A 22,981-nucleotide genomic window follows, 5' to 3' on the forward strand; every position below is an offset into this window, starting at 1 on the left:
CAAACACCATTGGAGTCAATGGGAGTAGAGATGGGTGAATATGTTTGGAAACGATTGTCAAACATAAATTCGGCACGAATATGGCAAATTCTGATTCGGCGATCGTTTCCGAACAAATTCACTCATCTCTAGTTGCCAGTTCAAGAGGTTATCGAGTCTAGCAAAGGGTGCGGACACAGAGAACCTATGCTCCCGGTTTCTCCTGGCAGCATGGCCAGATCAAGAGGAGTTGAGTGGTGTAGCTAGTCATCCAATTCTTTGCCTGCAGGAGTGACTATCTTCATCAGTACCACCAGTTATTCCATATACATTGGATAGAGGAGAATATTTGGAGACTGGAATAACCTTCTCATTCGAGCTTTTCCTGATTTGAGCAGCTGATCAACTTGTGAAGAAAGGGTTGACCAGTTTGGACCTTGTCATTGGTTGACCTTTCTCTATTTCCTATCATATATTTCAGCTTCACTATTTAAAAATATTATAACTAAACTTAACGATTTGTAAAAATTAATTATCCAAAACACCGCAAATTAGAAAAAAGTGAAACATCTTGCTTTTGACTTTCCATTAAACTATCTTTATTCTTAGTTGGGAGTTAGAATCAAACTCGGTTTTTATTCATCTCCTTTTTGCTAAATAGTTTGTTTTTTGCTTTTCTGTTAGTTTTTTTGTTAATTTCTCTTGTTTTTTGTTGTAACACTGCAGTGGTAGCGAACTAGCGATTTCTGGCTTAATGACATCCCAAAACTTTTGTTGGGAATAATTGATTGAATTTAAATTTCTTTAAAAGTTTAAGAGGTAATGTTACAGTATAAATTTCATAGCAAACACTAAGTAGAGAAATATCCATTAGCAAAATTAACTACAGTTTCTAGGTAGCTAACAATGTTCAGTATACAGTAGGGCATGGCTAATGAACACTGCAGCGGGTGATATTTCATTATACAAATTAATGCTCACATTTTAATGGGAAAGTCACATAATGAATCTCGGCTTCAGTGACAGCAATTAGAGGCACAGATTGTCCCCTTCTGGACAAGGCACTGTTTAGCAATAAGCAGCTGCCTTAAAGATCTCCAGGTTTACAACGTATATATGTAGAGTTTTGGGGGAAATTAGTATACAATTTATATTAATGTTCCAAAACTTCAGTTCATCCGCGTCGGTCATCGATCTCGTCCGACCCCGCTTATGTAAAGAAAAGTCTAAATAAATAATACAAGTGAGGCTGAAAATAACTCATAAATCCCTAAAAACTTCAGACACATTTAATACCAAGGAATCTTTTTTTGGGGGGAGGGTAAACGTCATTCATTAGCAGAGTCTTGAAGGGGGTTTAGGATTTTTTTTTATTTTTCATTCTATAAATTCAGTATAATATAAAATAATACAAATAAAAGAAAAGAAAAATGTGTACAAAGCAAAGACCAATAAAAGAAAAGCTGCGATTGTATAGACTTTTTAGACAGTAAAAAAGAAATTGGAGAGCAAAAAATCGTAAATAGGGTCTTATCCAACACACTTGATTTATATTAAAGGGACTCTGTCACCTGAATAATAATATAATAATAATTTTTATTTATATAGCGCCAACATATTCCGCAGCGCTTTACAACTTATAGAGGGGACTTGTACAGACAATAGACATTACAGCATAACAGAAATCACAGTTCAAAACAGATACCAGGAGGAATGAGGGCCCTGCTTGCAAGCTTACAAACTATGAGGAAAAGGGGAGACACGAGAGGTGGATGGTGACAATTGCTTTAGTTATTTGGACCAGCCATAGTGTAAGGCTCAGGTGTTCATGTAAAGCTGCATGAACCAGTTAACTGCCTAAGTATGCAGCAGTACAGACACAGAGGGCTATTAACTGCATAAAGTGTATGAGAACATGATGAGAGGAACCTGATTATGTGTTTTGTTTTTTTTCTATTTTTAATAGGCCACAGGGATAGTTAGGTTAATGCGTTGAGGCAGTAGGCCAGTCTGAACAAATGCGTTTTTAGGGCACGCTTAAAACTGTGGGGATTGGGGATTAATCGTATTAACCTAGGTAGTGCATTCCAAAGAATCGGCGCAGCACGTGTAAAGTCTTGGAGACGGGAGTGGGAGGTTCTGATTATTGAGGATGCTAACCTGAGGTCATTAGCGGAGCGGAGGGCACGGGTAGGGTGGTAGACTGAGACCAGAGAGGAGATGTAGGGTGGTGCTGAGCCATGGAGTGCTTTGTGGATGAGGGTAGTAGTTTTGTACTGGATTCTGGATTGGATGGGTAGCCAGTGTAATGACTGGCACAAGGTAGAGGCATCGGTGTAACGGTTGGCGAGGAATATGATCCTGGCAGCAGCATTCAGGACAGATTGGAGCGGGGAGAGTCTGGTAAAAGGTAGGCCAATTAGTAGAGAGTTACAATAGTCCAGACGAGAATGAATAAGTGAGACAGTAAGAGTTTTTGCAGAGTCGAAAGTAAGAAAAGGGCGAATTCTAGAAATGTTTTTGAGATGCAGATAAGAAGAGCGAGCCAGTGATCGGATGTGGGGGGTGAATGAAAGCTCGGAATCAAGGATGAATTTGGCGGGCCTTGTTTACGGTCCGATGGGGGGTGTTTTCTGGTCTTTCATTCACCCCTTCCTTTCCTGCTGGCCGCAATATTGTCTTGAATTTGATTAGGTTTCCTCCGTAGAACATGCGTGCGCAAGGCAATCTTGCCTTGCGCACTCGCAGTATGCTTTGCCCAACTGCAGGCAAAGCCGAAAAGTATTTGTGCGCATGCGCCGGCACACTATGTCCTGGAACACAGCTAAATACTTCCGAGACACAGTGCGCCGGCGCATTAGCACTAATGTTTTTCGGCTTTGAAAAGCATACTGCGCGTGTGCAAGGCAAGATTGCCTTGCGCACGCATGTTCTACGGAGGAAACCTAATCAAATTCAAGACAATATTGCGGCCAGCGAAAAAGGAAGGGGTGAATGAAAGACCAGAAAACACCGCCCATCGGACCGTAAACAAGGCCCGCCATATTCATGTGACAGTCCCTTTAAAATAGTAAAAAAATGCTTTGAAAACAGGTAATCAGCTGCTGCAGATCTACGGGTCACCAGACCAATAGTAGATTTAAGAAAGAAAATTTGTAGGGTTTTTACGTGCTGCTGAAGATTGAAGACAATCTGGTTACGAAGCGATATTATAATGAGGTTTTTATTTGACGCGTTTCGAAGTTTATCAGACTTCTTCAGGAAGTAACAACATAAGAACATACTGAGACAGAGAATCTATGTTTATGTCAATGTGTCCTTATGTGGTTACTTTACTTCCTGAAGAAGAATTCGAAAAGCGTCAAATAAAAAAACGCATTCTAATATCTCTTGGTACCGGATTGTCTTCAATCTTCAGCAGCATGGAAAAACACCACAAAATTTGCTTCTTAAAAAGATAGTAAAAAGGCATCCTAACTAGTGATGAGCGAATGTGCCTGGATAAGGTGTTATCTGCGCATGCTCGGGTGGTAACTGAGTGTCTTCAGCGTGCGCGAAAAATGTTTGAGTCCTCGCGGCTGTATGTCTCACGACAGCCAAAATACATGCAGGGATTGTCTGTTTGTTAGGAAATCCCTGCATGTGTTGCGGCTGTAGAACAACCGTGAGACGTTCAGGCGTGGGGACTCGAACATATTTTTTGAGCATGCCAAAGACACTCGGTTAGCACACGAACATGCTTGGATAACACCTTATCTGAGCATGTTCACTCGTCACGTCACTAATCCTATCCTATCTTTAAAAACTTTTTTTTAGCTTTTATAATGGATTTTTAATTTTTGGGGGGAGGATTTTACGGGTATCTCTAAACTTCCAGTCTCCTCCATTATTTTAATGCCCTCAGTCTAAGAATTCTCACTGTTGGTTTAGAGCTTTTTGTTGTTTTCGATAATTTCGTCCACTACTTTTGATATTGATCTTATCCGGCCCTAGAAACATCAGACACATTGAATTCAGAGGAGTCTTTAGGGGGTTAAATATTAGAAGAGTTTTGAAAATTTTAGATTTTTTTTTCTGTAAATTCAATATGATATAAATATTATACAAATAAAATAAAAGCAAAATGTGTACTAAGTGGTAATGAATAAAAAGGGAATTTGCAATTGTAAAGACTTTTTTGACAGTAAAAAGTCATTTTTACTTATTTTTACATTTTTTTTTACCTTTTATAAAGGATTTGTTGTGTTATTTTCATATTTGCAAAATCTTTATTTTGAGTTGTTAGAGTTCCTTAATAGTGATGCTCGGGGGTCCTCCGAGTATTTTTTAGTGCTCGAAGATTTAGTTTTTCTTGCCGTAGCTGAATGATTTACATCTGTTAGCCAACATAAGTACATGTGGGGATTCCCTAGCAACCAGGCAACCCCCACATGTACTTATGCTGGCTATCAGATGTAAATCATTCAGCTGCGGCAGGAAAAACTAAATATCCGGGCACTAAAAAATACTCAGGAGGACACCCGAGCATGCTCGAGAAATCTCAAGTAACGAGTATATTCGCTCATCATCACTATTCCGTAATTCTCCTCCATTATTTTAATGTCTCAATCTAAAAGTTTCCAATTGCGATTTAGATCTTTTTCTAGTTTTTAGTCAAGTTTTTAAATAATTTCATCCTTAATGAGGCTCTTCAACTATTTTTTAGAACAGGTCATCAATATCATATTGGTGGGGGTCCGACTACCCAGCTGATTTCCGCTCCAGCAATGACCAGAGGTAAACAGTGTATAGTGCAAAACAGCCCAGCTCCTTTTGCTGTGTGGTGGATGTTCTCGGGTTCTGGAACTCATCTCTTAGTGAAGTGAAGGTGGTGCTCAAGAAAAGCCACAACCCAGTGAAAGCAATGGTGCCGTTTACACTTCATACACTGTTTTCATCAGGACCGTTGCTGAATCTCATTGGCAAGAATGCCGGTTAAGCGGCGAAACGCGTTGGCACAATAAAGAACCGTTTTGGAACACAAAAGGCTTCTCATTTACTGCAGCCCAGCCAGTACATTGTGATATCATCTTCATCTACGAGGATGAGGTGGATGTCCGATTACCCCACACTCCAGAATGGAACTAAGCTGGAGTCTATAGTCTAATGCAAATTTTATCCAAAAAGGGAAGGAATACCCATGTAATCCTTGTCCTAAGGCGACTGTCAAAAAGGACTAAATATCTATACTCCACCTTTTTTAAAAGCCGCTAGTGTAATCCTGGCATCAGACGTGCTGATGGAGTGGCGGCTGCCCCCCAACTGAGACTACGTGAATGGAGCATCTGAGCCTAACTGGTGACATCACATCACTCCGCAGAGTTTGTACATCCTCTCCACTCAGACATAGCAGCCAAACGGGAAGCCGCGGGGGGGACAGTCACTCGCTAGTTGGATATTTTTTAATTCCTCCCCCATTAGATTGGGGGAAGCAATTATAAGAGTAAAAACTGATCCAAGTGCTATATAGTAAAGTGTAGAGCGCTAGCTACTTTCCTTAGTAGAATGCACTAGGAAAGATGAGAGGGATGCTTAATGTAAGTAACATTTTGGGTTGGGATTAGTGATGAGCGAACGTGCTCGGGCAAGGTCTTATCCAAGGATGGTCCTGTGCTAAGTGTCTTTGGCGTGCTCGAACAGCCACAACACATGCAGGGTTTGCCTCTTTGTTAGGCGATCCCTGCATGTGTTGCGGCTGTTGAACAGTGCTGAGACATGCAGGCGTGGGGACTCGAACAGATTTTTCGAGGACGCCGTAGACACATGGTTAGCATATGAGCATGGTCAGATAACGCACGTTTGCTCATCACTAGTTGTGATCCGTCTTTGCAGAGTAGAAATAATATCCTGAAAAGGTTGGTGCTTTACAATAGACGACTGGTTTTCCCATTTTTAATTTGTAGCTAATTCCGGCAGATAACAGATTCTAAAAATACACGTTTAGGCCTTAATCCCAGACCACTTTAACTGATTGGTGTGAAAGCGATTGGCATCTGCCTAAATATAAGATCTGGGAAATATACAGATGACGTGAATTCATATTATTACGTACACGGGTGCTAAATGCAACATACTGGTGGAACTTATGGTATTTTTGACTAACCACCGTGCAGGGAATTTCAAGTTAGTGCTGTACAATTTCTGTGAGATTCGTCCATAAAAAGGAACTTGTCAGCACATTTTTTGCGTGGCAGCAGTGGTTTAGTTCTAATAAAAATAAAACCTTTTTTGTATGGATCCAATGTGCCGTGTTCATGAGAAATGTAGTGTAGAAACCATACGCATATAAAGCTGGAAATTCACTGGGGGGGTGTCAAGAAGAAGCAGTCCAAGCACATTGACACGCCCACAGTGCACTTCCCGCCTAATTTGCATATGGTTTCTATACAATATTTCTCATAACTAGCACATCTGATCTGTACAAAAAAGATAGAATTTTTATTGGGAGACAAGCGCCTATACAGCCAAACCATGACTGTGTTTCCCTGAAAATTTGACATAGTCTTATATTATTATTTTTTTTTTGCCCTGAAAGAATTGGTTAGGGTTTATTTTCAGGAGATGTCTTTTTTTCTATGAACAACAATCCACATTTAGTCTTGAACAAAAAAATCTATATTTATTCAAATATAATCACACAAACACACTGCACATACATACACATGTATATAAACACACTGCACATACATACGCATGTATATAAACACACTGCACATACATACATATGTATATAAACACACTGCACATACATACACATGTATATAAACACACTGCACATACATACGTATGTATATAAATACACTGCACATACATATACATCAATACACACACACTGCACATACATACTTATGAATACACACACACTGCACATACATATGCATGAATACACACTGCACATACATACGCATGTATATAAACACACTGCACATACATACGCATGTATATAAACACACTGCACATACAAACACGTATATAAACACACTGCACATACATATGCAGCGCCCCAGAGTCCTGGTCGTTGCAGTACTGTGGCTCCGCCACTAAGGGGAGCTGTGGTACGTCTGATGGCACTGAAGGAGTTCATCTGATCAGGTATCACAGACACCAATACATTTCACAGTCGGGCCACCAGGGGGAGCTAAGGGTTCTATTCACTAGGCCACTCCCCACCATTGTGGGTAAACTGGGGGTCAGGCAGGAAGTTAGATCAGAAAGCTGACTGGGTTGGAACCAGGCAACACCTTGTGGCAGAGGGTGTTGTGGGGGAAGATACAGTAGGGTCTCTGTCAGGGGTGGGATCCTGACAGAGGCTTGGCAACTAGAGCGAACATAACGGGACCGTGCCTGCTCAGTATAGCGGCGGTGCCCAAGGAAGGATCAGAAGCGAGATAGATTGTGCTGAGTGAGAAACGAGATCAAGCAATAAGGAGAATACCAGTAGGAGTCGTGCTGTAAGACCGAGGCAACATCCTACTGAGGCGCACAACCGGTGGCCGGAACGCCGAGGGAGTATTATAATATTCAGCTTCAAGCAATACTCTAAACAGCGGCAGGACAGTCAGTCTAAGGCGGGCTGTCTCACTTAAATCACCTATGCAGTCTTGGGGGGCAACTTGTGGAGAGGGGCGACTCTAGGGTCCCGGAAGAGCTCCGAGCCTACCCGTCAAACGGGTGCCGTCCCAACTGTAACATCAGGGAGGGACGGAGGATTAGCAGAACATCATCTAATCGAGTTGTGAGGGAACTTAAGAAACAGACACAACAGTTGTGGGGACTTTCCGTAAGCACCGCAGGGAAGGACCGCAACACATAGCGCTAGAGGGAAGGCACAGATTTCCACCTGTGAAGAGAACTCTGGAGGTGCCATTGGACCGGCCGGACTTGCACAGCCTGGTGAACCGTATTCCGGACTGAGGACTCAGAGATCTTCAGTAAAGAGGTAAAGAGACTGCAACCTGGTGTCCTCGTTATTTACTGCACTGCACCACTACCACCACCATATCTGACATTCACTGCGCGCCCCTCGGCAGGGTCACGGACCGGGGCCTAGCCGCCGTGACAACCCCAGAGCAGAGACTCAGGGGCCCGGTACCGGGTGCCCCTCGGCCCTGCGGCAGTGGGGGCGCTACACATACACATGTATATAAACACACTGCACATACATACGTATGTATATAAATACACTGCACATACATATACATCAATACACACACACTGCACATACATACTCATGAATACACACACACTGCACATACATGTGCATGAATACACACTGCACATACATACGCATGTATATAAACACACTGCACATTCATACACATGAATACACACATACGCATGTATATAAACACACTACACATACATATACATGAATACACACACTGCACATACATACGCATGAATGCACACACTGCACATACATACGCATGAATACACACACACTGCCCATACATACGCATGAATGCACACACTGCACATACATACGCATGAATACACACATTGCACATACATACGCATGAATACACACATTGCACATACATACGCATGAATACACACACACTGCCCATACATACGCATGAATGCACACACTGCACATACATACGCACGAATACACACATTGCACATACAATGCATACCAGCTTGTCTCCTCTTCAGTTTCTCTAGACTCCAGCATTTAAAAGGATCTTTGGTGACATCATGGTAACATGACAATGATGTCACCAAAGCTCCTTAAGTAGTCTTAAACTCCGAATAAAACTGCTGGGAGCCACTAAGAGAGTGGAAGCCCTGGGCAATAAGTCAATATCTACCCTCTAACGCCGGTCCTGACTGTAACTAGGACATATTTTTGGAGTAGGACGTATATTACAAACATACTCCAAAAATCCAATAAAATCATGCTAGGGCTTATTTTCACGGTAATACAGGTTCCCTTTCACTTTAATGTTTTTTCTTCATTCAATTATTATTATTAGTAATATCAAAAATGTGTACATGTGTTCGTGACTACAGCTACGAATTAATGCAAATGCTTAAAATGCGAGGATTGTTTTGATCATCAAAAACAAAATAGAAACTGTTTTTCATGCTATGTTATACTTTTACATAAGAATCTAAGTGTGTGCCCACCTCACCCCTCAATAATCACATATATATTGCAGGCACGTTACAGAAAAACCAGCAGTACATATGGAAATGACTGCAAAGCCTCTGCAGATAATTACAATGTAACAGAGAGGATGGTAATATATGTTGCATTTCTTCATTAGCGAGGATTTTATATAATTTTTATTGGCGTGGTGTAATCTCACCTATATGTTCTTTTGCGCCGCAGTGGTAATGGCCTTAATATTTCAGAGAATCTGTGTTTATAGATCCGTATTTAGTAACAATGCAGAGGGTCTGCAGATCTCAGAATTCTTCTGGAATGCTGCCCTCTAAATAATGATAAATTACTCGTGCAGTATGCCATTTGCTAATTATATCCATGATTTACTGCAGAGCACGACTTAAATCATTCATTTCAGCCTTGCGTAACAGTGCCATAAAATTTTTAGGTTTTAAAAATGGTTTCCATGTGTATAAATTAAACAAATTTCACAACAATTACGGATATAGAAAGTCTGAGTCGATCATCTCATTAACATTTATTTCACCTACATTTGATCCACAGGTCTAGAATATTAAACTTTCCTATTTGGTAACAAAAGAGACGACGTGGGATTTTATCATTTATTTTAATGCGGGGGGGGGGGGGGGGATAACTGGAATACATATTTATTTTTCTGAATTAAACAATCCATCCAAAATAAACTATTGCTAAAGTGAAAATTAAATTGTACATTTTATAGAATGTTCATTGTAAAAAATATGAAATAATAAAAAAGTGCAATATTTAAACAAAGCAAAGTAGAGATACTGAAAATGAAATATCTTATGAGCTGATGAATTAAATAATATCTAAGGGTTAATTTGACCACCTTTTGAGGTTATAAAGACCCTTTTGGAAAAATAAAATGTTCCTCTGACGGCTGGTCAATTATTAGGTAAAAGAAGCAAAATGTAAAGGGGTGGTCCAGGTTAAAAAACAAAACAAAAGTTATTCCAAAAAAGAGCGCCACACCTGTCCATTGGTTAAGTCGGGTATTGCAGCTCATCTTCATTGAAGTGAATGAGGTCGAGCTACAATACCACACACAACCAGTTGAACGTCGTGGTGCTGTTTTTGGAGAAAAATAGTCATTTTAGATACATTTAGACTAGTTTCAAGTCTGTCTTTCTCAAAAACTTGTGATTGTACCAAACTTTTAAACCTTTATATTTTTTTTCTTATCTTTAGGTGAGAAGCCTTACAAATGTCCCCACTGTGACTATGCTGGCACCCAGTCAGCATCTTTGAAGTACCACCTTGAGCGCCACCACAGGGAAAGGCAAAATGGCTCTGGCCCACTTCCTATCCATGGACATCCCCCAAACCAGGACCACAAGGATGACACAGCAAGTAAGAGCTCCCTCTTTATGAGACCAGACATATTACGAGGTGCATTTAAAGGCTTTCCCGGAATAGACTTCAGAAGTGGAATGATGTCCCAACATTGGCAGGCAGGGTTGATGTCTTCTGGAGACCGTCAGGGCCAATCAAGCGGTATTAATTCTGAGTCTTTCTCAGAAGCTTTGAAAAAAGAGATGTCTTCAAAAACACCTAGCCTTGCAGAATTTGCGAGAACATACCCTAATATTGCCAGCAATGGTGTGAACTTTCAAGGGTCATTGCAGGCTTTTATGGACAGTTTTGTTTTAAATTCCCTTAAGAAAGAAAAAGAAATGAAGGAGAAGGCTTTGCTTGACTCACTTCCTCTAAAGGCCTCCAGATCCGACAATGGTGAGGATAAATCAGAAAACAAAACACCTCAGAAGAAAACGGAGAAATCTCAGTATGAACCTCTGGACTTGTCTGTGAGGCCAGATGCCCAGTCTCTTCCAGGTTCATCAATCACAGTCCAAGATAACATTGCTTGGCATGGCTGCTTGTTTTGTTCGTTTACAACATCATCAATGGAACTGATGGCCCTTCATCTCCAAGCCAACCATCTCGGAAAAGCAAAACGTAAAGACTGTACAATGGGAGGGCAAGGGCACACTAAAGATCATTTGAGGGAGTCATTGGGCATAGTGAGTAAAGTTATGGCCTCATCTTCTTCTGCCCAAGGTAGTAAGGAAATTATGACCTCGAAAATGAGCCCACTACAAACTTCTGAAAAAGTTTTACAAGGCAACACCAAGGAAGCCTTACCAGATCATAAAGGTAGTTCGTGGCCCAATCATATGGATGCAATGTTTAGTAACTTCCCAAATGAATTCTATAAACAGTTTGGTGTCTACCCAGGTTCAGGAGGAACCAACATGCAAAACATGGACATTGACTCTCAGGCTCCACCTGACGATGACTCGCATGTGTTGCATTGCGATTCTGTAAATACACTTGTTACTGATGATCTCTCCGATGAATCCTCCTCCGAAGATATGGAGACGTGCAAAGAAGATGAAAACGAAGACGAGGAAGTTGAAACAGAACCCGAAAATATGAATACAACTGATGAACCGAACAAAGATGAAAATGATATGGAAGAAGCCGAGTCAAATTCAAGTCCTCTAAGATCTTCAGAAAATATGGTGTCGCCAACATCACAACTGATGGAGAAGCAATGGCATCCAAATCTTCCATTACCCCATGATGTTCCACAAAACTCTGCAAAACTTGAGCAAGCACCAACTCCTGATGCTTTGGATAAGCAAGTTAATATGCTCTCTGTTCTCCGAGCTTACAGCTCCGAGGGTATGGCAGCTTTTAATGGACTTGGAAGCAACACAGCAAACAGCGGATGTATGAAGAGACCTGACCTATGTGGTAAGTAGACATAAAAGAGCAAGATGTAGATGATGGATAGGGATCCCAAGGTTTGTTTTTAATACTCCAGATAACCAGGTCATATACATCCATAAATTGCCCTATCAATAAGTTGCAATATATCTTTAATATCTTCACCACTGTATGGTTTTCTCACTTTATCCTTAGAAACAAACCAGCTACCTATGTGACAATGTTAGATTGAGTTCACCAGTCCTATCATGCTTTGAAACAGGGGTGCACATGAATGGCATGCTACCTACACCTCCACCTTCTTAGGTGCTCCAATGTAAACTTTAAGGACTCATGGTCCCTACGTTTGGTATAGTCTAAAGAAACATTTTAAGACCATAATTAATTTAATTTAGGGAATGGTAAGAGGGATGAGGTAGATTGAACCATCTGTAGTTCTTTTAGGTATCACATGTGATGATGTCACCTGACCACTACAGTCAATTAATCACTGGTCTAGGTACTCTCATATGTATAGTTGGCATGTGACCAATGGGACCAGTGGCCCACTGTTCAGCTACATGCAAATATCACATTACCCTCATTCACAAATTTGTCTATACTTCTATATAATAATAAACTGGGTAGTTTGTTAAATGAAGAATGAGATGATGCTCTTTTCCGTACATAGTGAAACAAAAGTATTGTGCCAACTACTTCTCATATACGTAGAGTGGAGAGACCATTCCAACATGGGGACCCGCCAGAGGATTCTCCTTTTCTCCTGTGGTCCAGTCTGAGCCTGGACATAATCAATTCTGGTCCCTATAAGGACCACTAGAGTGGTGTCATTCGAGCAATGAGGGATGCTTATTCTTAATTTTATACCAAGATCCTATTCCTACATGGAAGTCCACCGGAGGATTCTCCTGCTCTCCTTTGAGCCAGTCCGAGCCTGGACGTAATCAATTCTGGTCCCTATAGGAACCACTGTGGTGTCACTGGAGCAATGAGGGATGCTTATTCTTAATTTTATACCATTCCTTAATTTAGGGTATATTCAATCATAAAAAAAACCTTTTGCGGCCAGTGGGGTCCTGTTTACACCACGTGCCATGGAAAGCTGGTGCTTCTGCTCAGGACCATAGCAGACCAAAATTAATGACCGATTATGGTGCCGCATCCGATGGAAGGAGCCATGGTGAAGTTGAATGCACAGATAGGGACAGTTTGGGTCCACAGTAGACAGTAGGTGCAGAATGATGGAGCCATACAGCAGCTGTGTTCGTGAGGTCCTAAACCATGAGATTTATTTTGAAAAAAAAAATCCTTGCAGATTCGAAGCATCTACAAAAAAAATGTAGAGAGAGACACTTAATGGCCTAGAGAGATACTGATAGCATCTAACTAGATTATCTGTAGCAGCTAATTCCCTCCAAACTCCCACTATTGACACCAGTAAAATCACTTACTGATGCGAGCAGCTGTTACGTTGAAGTATTGACTCTAAATACATTGACTGTAAGAGACACATCTGTCAAATGGTACATCGATGAACCAGCAATCTGGTCATGTGAAATTCTTGATAAATGGATCCTGCACCGTTTTATTATATTGCAGATTAGTCTATACTGTACAGACCTTATGGCCTTCATTTATCAATAGAAACAGATGTTTTCGAGCAGCGGCATTAATATTCATTTAAGAAAAAAATTCTCGCCATTAAGACGAAACCTCAACGTTACCTATAAAAAGAATATATATTTTTAAATCAATTTCATTTTATTTTTTGATGACTCCATTGCAATTATTATTTGACTTTTCCTACATATTTATATTTTCTGGAGAATATTTTTGCCTTTCTGTAGAAAAAAAAATCCTATTATTATGCTGATTGCATCGTAAAAAAAAATAGTCATAAAATTATATTTTTCTCATTAGTATGAGGGAGGCAGATCATGCAGTATAAAAGGAGATATAAGAATGTTTAGAAGAGAGATGGTATTTGTTCCTTTGTCTCGGAATTATATATTATATTTTTTCGAAGGTTTTTTTTTCCGTTTTTTTGCCTCAGTTTTTACATTCACCATTTATTCTATATGAAATGAAGATTTATTTTTTTTAGCTTGTTGGTTATACAGGGTGCACTCTGTCTCTATGTGCCACTTGTACAGGAAGGGACTGCTTGCATAATGAAAAACAAATACCTATACGCCGATGATTAGTTGCTTACAGCGCAGGCTTTGATGTGACCGACACCTTAATCGTTAATATACAGTCTCTAGTACAGGCCACTGGGGCTATCTCAGTCTCAAACTTCTTGTTCTTTTGGGAAGAGTTTTCAGCAGTTTCCTTATCATCAGAGTCAGGGTTACAATGACAGTAAACAGCTGTGTACACAGCTGATAGGAACAGTGTCAGACTGGGTTGGCAAAAGCCCTCCAGTGAGAGAAAAATAACCTGACCCCAGAACACAAATTTTATTTTGCTTCTATGTAACATTAATTTAGCTAGCTTGTTTAATGAACGATTACATTATAACTTTTTTTCTGCAAATTTTGAATCAAATGTAACAGCACTACTTATTAGCACTCCTTCCCAGCGGCCCACCAGAGGATTCTCCAGTTCCCCTGTGGGCCAGTCCCAGCCAGCACAGAAGTCGCGAAATGACACAATGACATTTGCACCCGCTCATTAGATGCCTCACTACAAAAGAAAGGGTCATTGCTGCTAATGCGCATGTTAATTTCCTGAAACTAAAGCAAGTTTGAGCGTAAAAAAAGCCCCAGAATTGTATGATATATCATTTTGTTTTTTAATAAAAATTGTGATATGGAAAAAGAAGAACATGTTTGTTTGGGACTGGGACCAGTTCACATGCCTATAGCTTTACGGCTCCCAATTGGTGCAAGCGCCCCTTAGTAAGGTGCCTCCTTGCAGCACAATGTTAACAGTACCTTTTAAGGGTTTTATACTAGCAAGATATTGTGTCCAATGGAGAATGCCACGAATTTTAGTCTTATGATGGTACTTTATGGTCCTATAGACTTCTATAGGTGCCCTGTTACATCCCTATACAACACTTGCGCGGAGCTGTAGTATTTCAATATACATGAGCTCTAAACCTCAAAATTGATGGAAAAAATATGAGGATGAAATCCAGGGCCCAACTAAATGAACGGTCAATAAGAGAATCGCTTGGTCACCATAGGTATCATTGGCAGTACAGTGATGATTGAAGACCTGTGTGTTATGCCATTTTATCAATCGATCGTTTGTCACTTGCATGTTTACACGGGCAAATACTTGAGTTTTCATTTGACAGGTCCACCAAAAGTTAAATCTTATTAGTGTATTAACAAGAAATGTGCAGCTCCATGGTGTAATCATCAATGTGCCGGTACTGGTGAGCGTGCAGCTCCATGTGTGATCATCCATGTGTGTGTACAGGGGAGCGTGCAGCTCCATGGTGTGATCATCCATGTGTGTACAGGGGAGCGTGCAGCTCCATGGTGTGATCATCCATGTGTGTGTACAGGGGAGCGTGCAGCTCCATGGTGTGATCATCCATGTGTGTGTACAGGGGAGCGTGCAGCTCCATGGTGTGATCATCCATGTGTGTGTACAGGGGAGCATGCAGCTCCATGGTGTGATCATCCACGTGCGTGTACAGGTGAGCGTGTACAGGTGAGCGTGTAGCTCCATGTGTGATAACCATGTGTGTGTACAGGGGAGCATGCAGCTCCATGGTGTGATCATCCACGTGCGTGTACAGGTGAGCGTGCAGCTCTATGGTGTGATCATCCATGTGTGTACAGGTGAGCGTGCAGCTCTATGGTGTGATCATCCATGTGCGTGTACAGGTGAGCGTGCAGCTCCATGGTGTGATCATCCATGTGTGTACAGGTGAGCGTGCAGCTCTATGGTGTGATCATCCATGTGTGTACAGGGGAGCGTGTATCTCCATGGTGTGATCATCCATGTGCGTGTACAGGTGAGCGTGCAGCTCTATGGTGTGATCATCCATGTGTGTACAGGTGAGCGTGCAGCTCTATGGTGTGATCATCCATGTGCGTGTACAGGTGAGCGTGCAGCTCCATGGTGTGATCATCCATGTGTGTACAGGTGAGCGTGCAGCTCTATGGTGTGATCATCCATGTGCGTGTACAGGTGAGCGTGCAGCTCTATGGTGTGATCATCCATGTGTGTACAGGTGAGCGTGCAGCTCCATGGTGTGATCATCCATGTGCGTGTACAGGTGAGCGTGTAGCTCCATGGTGTGATCATCCATGTGCGTGTACAGGTGAGCGTGCAGCTCTATGGTGTGATCATCCATGTGTGTACAGGGGAGCGTGTATCTCCATGGTGTGATCATCCATGTGCGTGTACAGGTGAGCGTGCAGCTCTATGGTGTGATCATCCATGTGTGTACAGGTGAGCGTGCAGCTCTATGGTGTGATCATCCATGTGCGTGTACAGGTGAGCGTGCAGCTCTATGGTGTGATCATCCATGTGCGTGTACAGGTGAGCGTGCAGCTCCATGGTGTGATCATCCATGTGTGTACAGGTGAGCGTGCAGCTCTATGGTGTGATCATCCATGTGCGTGTACAGGTGAGCATTCAGGCTTGTGCAGGTACGGCCATCACACAGACACACACCTCACCTCGATCAGAATCTCAATGACACCGCTGGAGTTTCGCCCTAGATATGCTGAAATAGGCCACTAAATAATTAAAACAAATCTATGATTAACATTTTCCAAAGGAACATTTGTTCCCCTGCTAAAGTGATTCTTAAATGGAAAGCGCTCCGTGCTACCACCCGACATGTTTTACCAGTTGCAAGGGACATTTATCAAACCTGGAGCAGTGGGAGACAGCCAGAGGGGCACGGGAATTACAGATACATTAGACTGGGGGGATAAGGCTGTAATCACACCTGGGCCGTCGTGTCTTCCAGTGGCCCATCTGACACAAATATGTAAGAATAGATATGAAACAGATAAGTGCGAGATAGATGGTGAAGGAAGCGATAGATCTCAAGCAAAGCCATAGATGACTTCATACACGGTGCCACCATGGAGTGCAAGAAACCTCAATATTGGGCCATGGAAAGCAACATTTCCCAGTTTATTTTACACTGATTCGACAAATAGAAAGAATGATAGATGGACAGAAAGACAAGATCGATGGATGGATAAACAGATAAAGAAAAATAGCAGCATAGTGTTGGGTGCAATACTCCTAAGGAAACCAGCTGGTATCCTCCAAACCCCCAAAAGTACAGTGTGTCCGTAAAGTCATGGTGCACTTTTGACCCTTCCCAGGTTCTATTTATAGTTTACATTTTGGCGCCCTTTCTCTCGCCCAATCAAATCAGACCTGTTCATGACAAGAGATAACAAGAACCAATCAAACGACAGAAAATCATTTAAGCTGTTGCTGAGCCCCCAGTCAAATTAACCCCTGATAAACTGACCTCTGATTAATACACTGCCAGGTATGTGACATCATGCAACCACAAGCTTATGCCAGCAGTGTGGTTTTCCATGCCAGTCGAGATGTGGATGGCACAGAGTGTTCTGTGGCTCCCTAAATTCAAATCCGTGACCAAAGTGCTATGTGAATATCGGCGCGTTTATAACGACGCACCAACACATAGGAATAGGGATAAGCAGTTGAAGGTAACCGGCAGTTTGGTGGAGAAACGCCGCGATAGGCCCATTTTTTGGACATGTTGGAATTGTATGCAGTGCCACAATTTCCAGAAGGTGTCATCTTAAAACAGGATGGCGCCCCACCACACTACGCCATCATTGTTCATGAGTTTCTGGATAGAACATTCCCCTGGCGGTGGATAGGCAGGGGTACTGTCGAGCCATGGCCACCATGATCCCCGGATCTGATGCCCTTAGACTTTTACTTTTGGGGTTATGTGAAGCAACACGTGTACATTGAATGTATCAACGACATTAATCACTTAAAACAGAGATCACAGACATTATTCACTCTGTTACACCAGACATCCTTACCCATGTGTGGCAAGAACTTCACTATCGTTTGGATGTGTGTAGGGCAACAAATGGAGCCCACATCGAACTGCTCTGAATAGGTATGAAACTGGGAGTGTTTCTTTTATTTGGAGATTTCACATTTCTATGGTTTTTGTTGCTTTCCAGTGAATGGTCAAAAGTGCACCATGACTTTACAGACACACTGTAGAAGGAGCACTCCCATTATGATAACAGGGACATGTGTCTTGGTGAATAAACCTCACTTTTTCCCACATAGAACCTTCCAGTGCTGCTTCTACTCTTTGGCGGTTGGGTGAATGGATGAATTTATGGATGGATGGACAGACGGATATATGGACGAATGAATGGATAGACGGATGAATTAATGGATGGATGGACGGACAGATGAACGGATGGATATATGGAGGAATGGATGGATCGATAGACGGACGGATAAACAGAAAGAAATATATAAATGGATATTTGAAAAGAAAATCAGATGGCTAGACAGATACATAGATCAGAGAGAACCTTTTGGTGGCAGGTTCCAGGACTAGAGGTCAGCTGTCAGGTGTGTGTCACATTGTAGCAGACTTCGCACCGTAGGAGCGTAGTGTTAGATTTCTCTCTGCCGCAGGAGATAATAATAGCAGCTTATTAGCAGTCATTATTTATGTATTTACTGTCTCCAGGAAATAGACAATGAGATGACTGAATAGTCAGGAACAGCTTATCACTATGCTGATAGTGGAACATCATCCTCATCATCCTCCTTAGGTTCCGATGCTGTCTGCGCAGTGCGGTCGTAACACAGAGTAAAGCACCGCACTCTTTTATCTCACCCAAGTGGCGCAATTTATAAAGACGACACCGAGTCTTTGTTTTGCACTTGCAAATGTAGCAGTTATTTTTTTTCCCTCTTCCTGAGTTTACCCACTATCGGATTCAGTTGTATAGAAGTTTGAAGATATTTGCATTCATCTTACATTCCTTTGTCATATTGGGTCGTAATTCTTGGTGAGGATCTTACAGACTCATCCTGATTTCACTTTGGGAAAAAAGAATGTGTTGTGTCGACTTCCAGGAGATTTTAGCGTGTCAAGGGCAAAATGCGATGTCCCATCTGGGATATTTATCTATGTGGCAGTTTTTGGAGTGATAGAAGAAATAAAGATAAGAGCGGTCACTTCTCCAGTCGTGGCAGTGCACATTGGGGCTCATTTCCCAAGACTGGGACTAGCATTTTTTTCTTGAGTATGAGGCCTAATGGATCATTGACATGAATGGAAATGTGACCATGGCAATGCATGCACAGCGCTCTCTACTCATTCCTTCTGGAAACTCCAAAAATTGCACATCAATTTGCCATAATTGTCCTACATTGGGCCACTTCTTTACGCAGTTTATATATGGTGGTCTTTTGCCCCACCACCTTGTACCCAGTAGTTTGAAAGGGACCAAGTCAAATAGGTAGCAGATGTGTAGTATCCTGCGGCGGCTATTATCATAAGATGGCCAGCTCCTCAAGTGAGCACTTCCAGAAGCCGCTACCGATAACAGCTGAACGGCGGGGGTGCCGGGTGTCGGACCCAGGCCAATCAGACATTGATGACCTATCCTAAGAATAGTTCATCAATCAAAAGGTAGTGGATAGCCTTTTTAACTTCTACCCATTAAGAGTATGTCCAGATTGTGCTGCCAAAACTCCATCCACTGCAATGGCCAATTGCCGGTGGTGCTTAAGTCATACTGCCACCGCCCCGGGTCCTACTCTTAATATTTAATTACCTGCTAACATAGTGAAAAGGCACTCCTGCAGTTTAAAGCATAGCAAAAAATACATAGCACATAGACAAAGTAAATAGACAGTTACTTAAGTCACCATTGGTTTCATGGGTTTCCACCGCAGAATTGAAATCCGATAATGCAAGAAATCCAGTGAAATAATTGGAAGATACATTAAGGTACTAAATATATTTGTAACAAAGATCAGGGACAGGGACTTCACGACATCGAAGGACTAGATATCTGACTCTGCACCCTGTTTGATAACTTATTATTGCTTGTCTGTGTATCTTTGTCACAAAGGACGACATCAAATGACCCCAGTTTTGATGTGTTTCATGCAAATGGTAAACATTTTAGGTATTTTGTTACATTGTTTTGTTTTTGATTTATTTTTTTGATTCTGTTTTCTTTTTGCAGACAACCAGGACGGCCATGGGGACCCTGATTGCACCTAGTTTTGCTATTCTGTATATTGGACTGAGAGATGGTTTGTCTCTTTGATGTACCTCCGTCTCATAGGGTTCTGTGGCAGAGGTACATCGACGATTTTCTTCTGCTGTGGCAAAGCAAAAAAAATTAAACCTGAGGAGTCTTACGCTCCTTCCTTAGAATCTCTAATTCCTACCATTCTCAAGCTTACATTTAGACCTCTGTGTCAGAGATGAATCACTTGTGATGGCTTTTATTATTCGCTATTGGTAACTCTCATCGGACTCTGTAATTCCGAACCTTCGTAAATAAACTTAACCCGCTGCTATTCTTCAATAAATACGGTAACGGACATTTGAGACTTCTTTAAGCAGGCAGACTTTCTTAAATTATTAGCGCTTTTTTTCTTCCTCTTTGGATACACTGATCAAGGGTTTCTCGGATATACAGTGTTTACGGTTCTACATCATTGTTCGCAAATGGCAAAAATCTAACGATTTAGGAACATTGTGTAGATGTCGAATTAGGGTATTATTAGTACACGGAGATGGATATTTTTTTGGTTACGTTTCTCTGTTTTAAAGAATCGAATTCTCCAGATTTTATCGCCTGTCTTGTAGTTAAAGAAAATGTTAAAATATTTAAATTTAGCTAAAAATTGCACATCCAGATAATCCCGTAAGACCTACTAACAATGTAACTAATTGTGAGAAATATCAATTTATTACACTAATGCATAATAAAAAATTTGATGGTCCATTTAGAAAATATACAATACATGGTTCCTGTAGTGGTAATAATAAATTTGCTGTTGTTCACCTTGGTTGCTGTATGTGTAATCTATATTACATCAGAATAACCAAAAGGAAACTGGAACCAGAGTATTATATTATTTAAAGTGATAGCTAACGGAAAAGACGATGTGTGCACCAGCCAGACGCCTTGAGTATACCGATTGTGGGTGGCCAAACCCATAGACGTGGTTCTAGCGGAATGACCGATGGTGGAAATATCTTCAATGGACAGTAGTGAAGTCTTACTTATACCCTGGCTAAGTTTCCTGGAGGTCTGAGAGGTGATTTTGATATTACACCTTTTTTTAGATCAATGTGTTGCTGTTTGTATATTATGATGTATTTGTATTTTTATTGTATATTATTATGTATTATAAAGTTTAACAGTGGCGATACATAGAGCTATCCTAGAAGGGTATGTATAGTCAGAAGGAACATGAACAATCATGGTCATCTGAGGAGGGGCAATAGCATGAAACACATTAAGACTGAGATGGGGTTCCTATCAATGATGTCATCCTATATGATACGCTGCACAGACCAGCAGTAATGAGCTGGAAGATCGGGTGGAGCATAAGTCCTTGATGTCAAAGATTGCCAGCTAATGTCATCACAGCAATGTGACCTGAAGCTTCCGTTATCCTCGTCAAGAATATAGCCAGCCTGGGACTTTCTGACTCGTGCATGCTGACTTCTAACGGTCTTTGCTTTCTCCATCCAAATGGAGTAGCACATTTGTACATTTTTATGTGTAAGCTACTACCTGTTTGTGTTTTTGTTGTATAAAGTGCTTTGATATTCAGCCTGGTTGATCTTCTCATTATTTTAACATCCATACAACCAAATCGCGAGATGACCATGCAAGCTAAACACTGACCAGTTACTTTAAAGAGCAAATAAACTATACAAAGTATACAGCTCTGGCAAAGATTAAGAGACCACTGCAAAATGTTCAGTTTGTCTGATTTTTCTCTTTATAGGTATATTTTTGAGTAAAATGTAAATTGTTCTTTTAGTCTATAAACTTCTGACAACATGTCTCCGAAGTTCCAAGCAATACATTTTGTACGAAAATGAAAAATGGTCAAAATAACAAAAAAAACCCAGTGCTTTCAGACCTAAAAAAAAACAAGTTCATAATCATTTAGAAACAACAATATTAATGTTTTAACTCAGGAAGAGTTCAGAAATTAATATTTTGTGGAATAACCATGATTTTTAATCACAGCTTTCATTCGTCTGGACATTCTCTCCACCAGTCTGTCACACTGCTCCTGGTACAATAATGTCAGCAGTTCTTCTTTGTTTGATGGCTTGTGACTATCCATCATCCTCTTGATTACATTCCAGAGGTTTTCAATGAGGTTCAGGTCTGGAGATTGGGCTGCCCATGACAGGGTTTTGATGTGGTGGTCTTTATATATACCGTATTTTCTGGTGTATAAGACGACTGGGCGTATAAGACGACCCCCAACTTTTCCATATAAAATATGGAATTTGGGATATGCCCGCTGTATAAGACGGGGGTCATCTTATACGCCCAGTCATCTTATACGGCGTGTGGTTCCCAGGGTCTGAAGGAGAGGAGACTCTCCTTCAGGCCCTGGGATCCATATTCATGTTAAAAATAAAGAATAAAAATAAAAAATATGTATATACTCACCCCTCCGAGAAGCCTGGCTGTCACCGCTGCAAGCGTCTACCTCCGTTCCTAAGAATTGCAGAGCATGAAGGACCCTCGATGACGTCGCAGTCCTGTGATTGGTCCGTGACCGCTCATGTGACCGGTCACCTGACCGTGACGTCATCGAAGGTCCTTCACGCTCTGCAATTCTTAGGAACGGAGGCAGACGCTTGCAGCGGTGACAGCCAGGCTTCTCGGAGGGGTGAGTATATACATATTTTTTATTTTTATTCTTTACTTTTTACATGAATATGGATCCCAGGGCCTGAAGGAGAGTTTCCTCTCCTTCAGACCCTGGGAACATCCAGGATCGCTCCCTGCACGTGCCGTACCTGGCGTATAAGACGACCCCCGACTTTTGGGACAATTTTTAGGGCTTAAAAAGTCATCTTAT

The 22,981-nt window shown here is 41.4% G+C and overlaps 1 protein-coding gene across 6 annotated transcripts in view; it reads left to right on the forward strand.

The window, feature by feature from the left end:
• ZNF536 (zinc finger protein 536) overlaps nt 1-22,981 on the forward strand; it is a 706,926-nt gene that overhangs the window by 405,298 nt on the left and 278,647 nt on the right. For 5 of the 6 annotated variants that reach the window (XM_077288720.1, XM_077288722.1, XM_077288721.1 and 2 more), the window contains one exon: nt 10,358-11,926. In XM_077288720.1, the coding sequence (XP_077144835.1) occupies nt 10,358-11,926 (1,569 nt within the window). Of the gene's footprint in view, nt 1-10,357; nt 11,927-20,097; nt 21,706-22,981 lie in introns of those variants that run through there. The other variant, XM_077288723.1, reaches the window with a different exon arrangement.

The sequence above is a fragment of the Ranitomeya variabilis genome, chromosome 2 (assembly GCF_051348905.1).
Source record: "Ranitomeya variabilis isolate aRanVar5 chromosome 2, aRanVar5.hap1, whole genome shotgun sequence".
Taxonomy (NCBI): Eukaryota; Metazoa; Chordata; class Amphibia; order Anura; family Dendrobatidae; genus Ranitomeya; species Ranitomeya variabilis.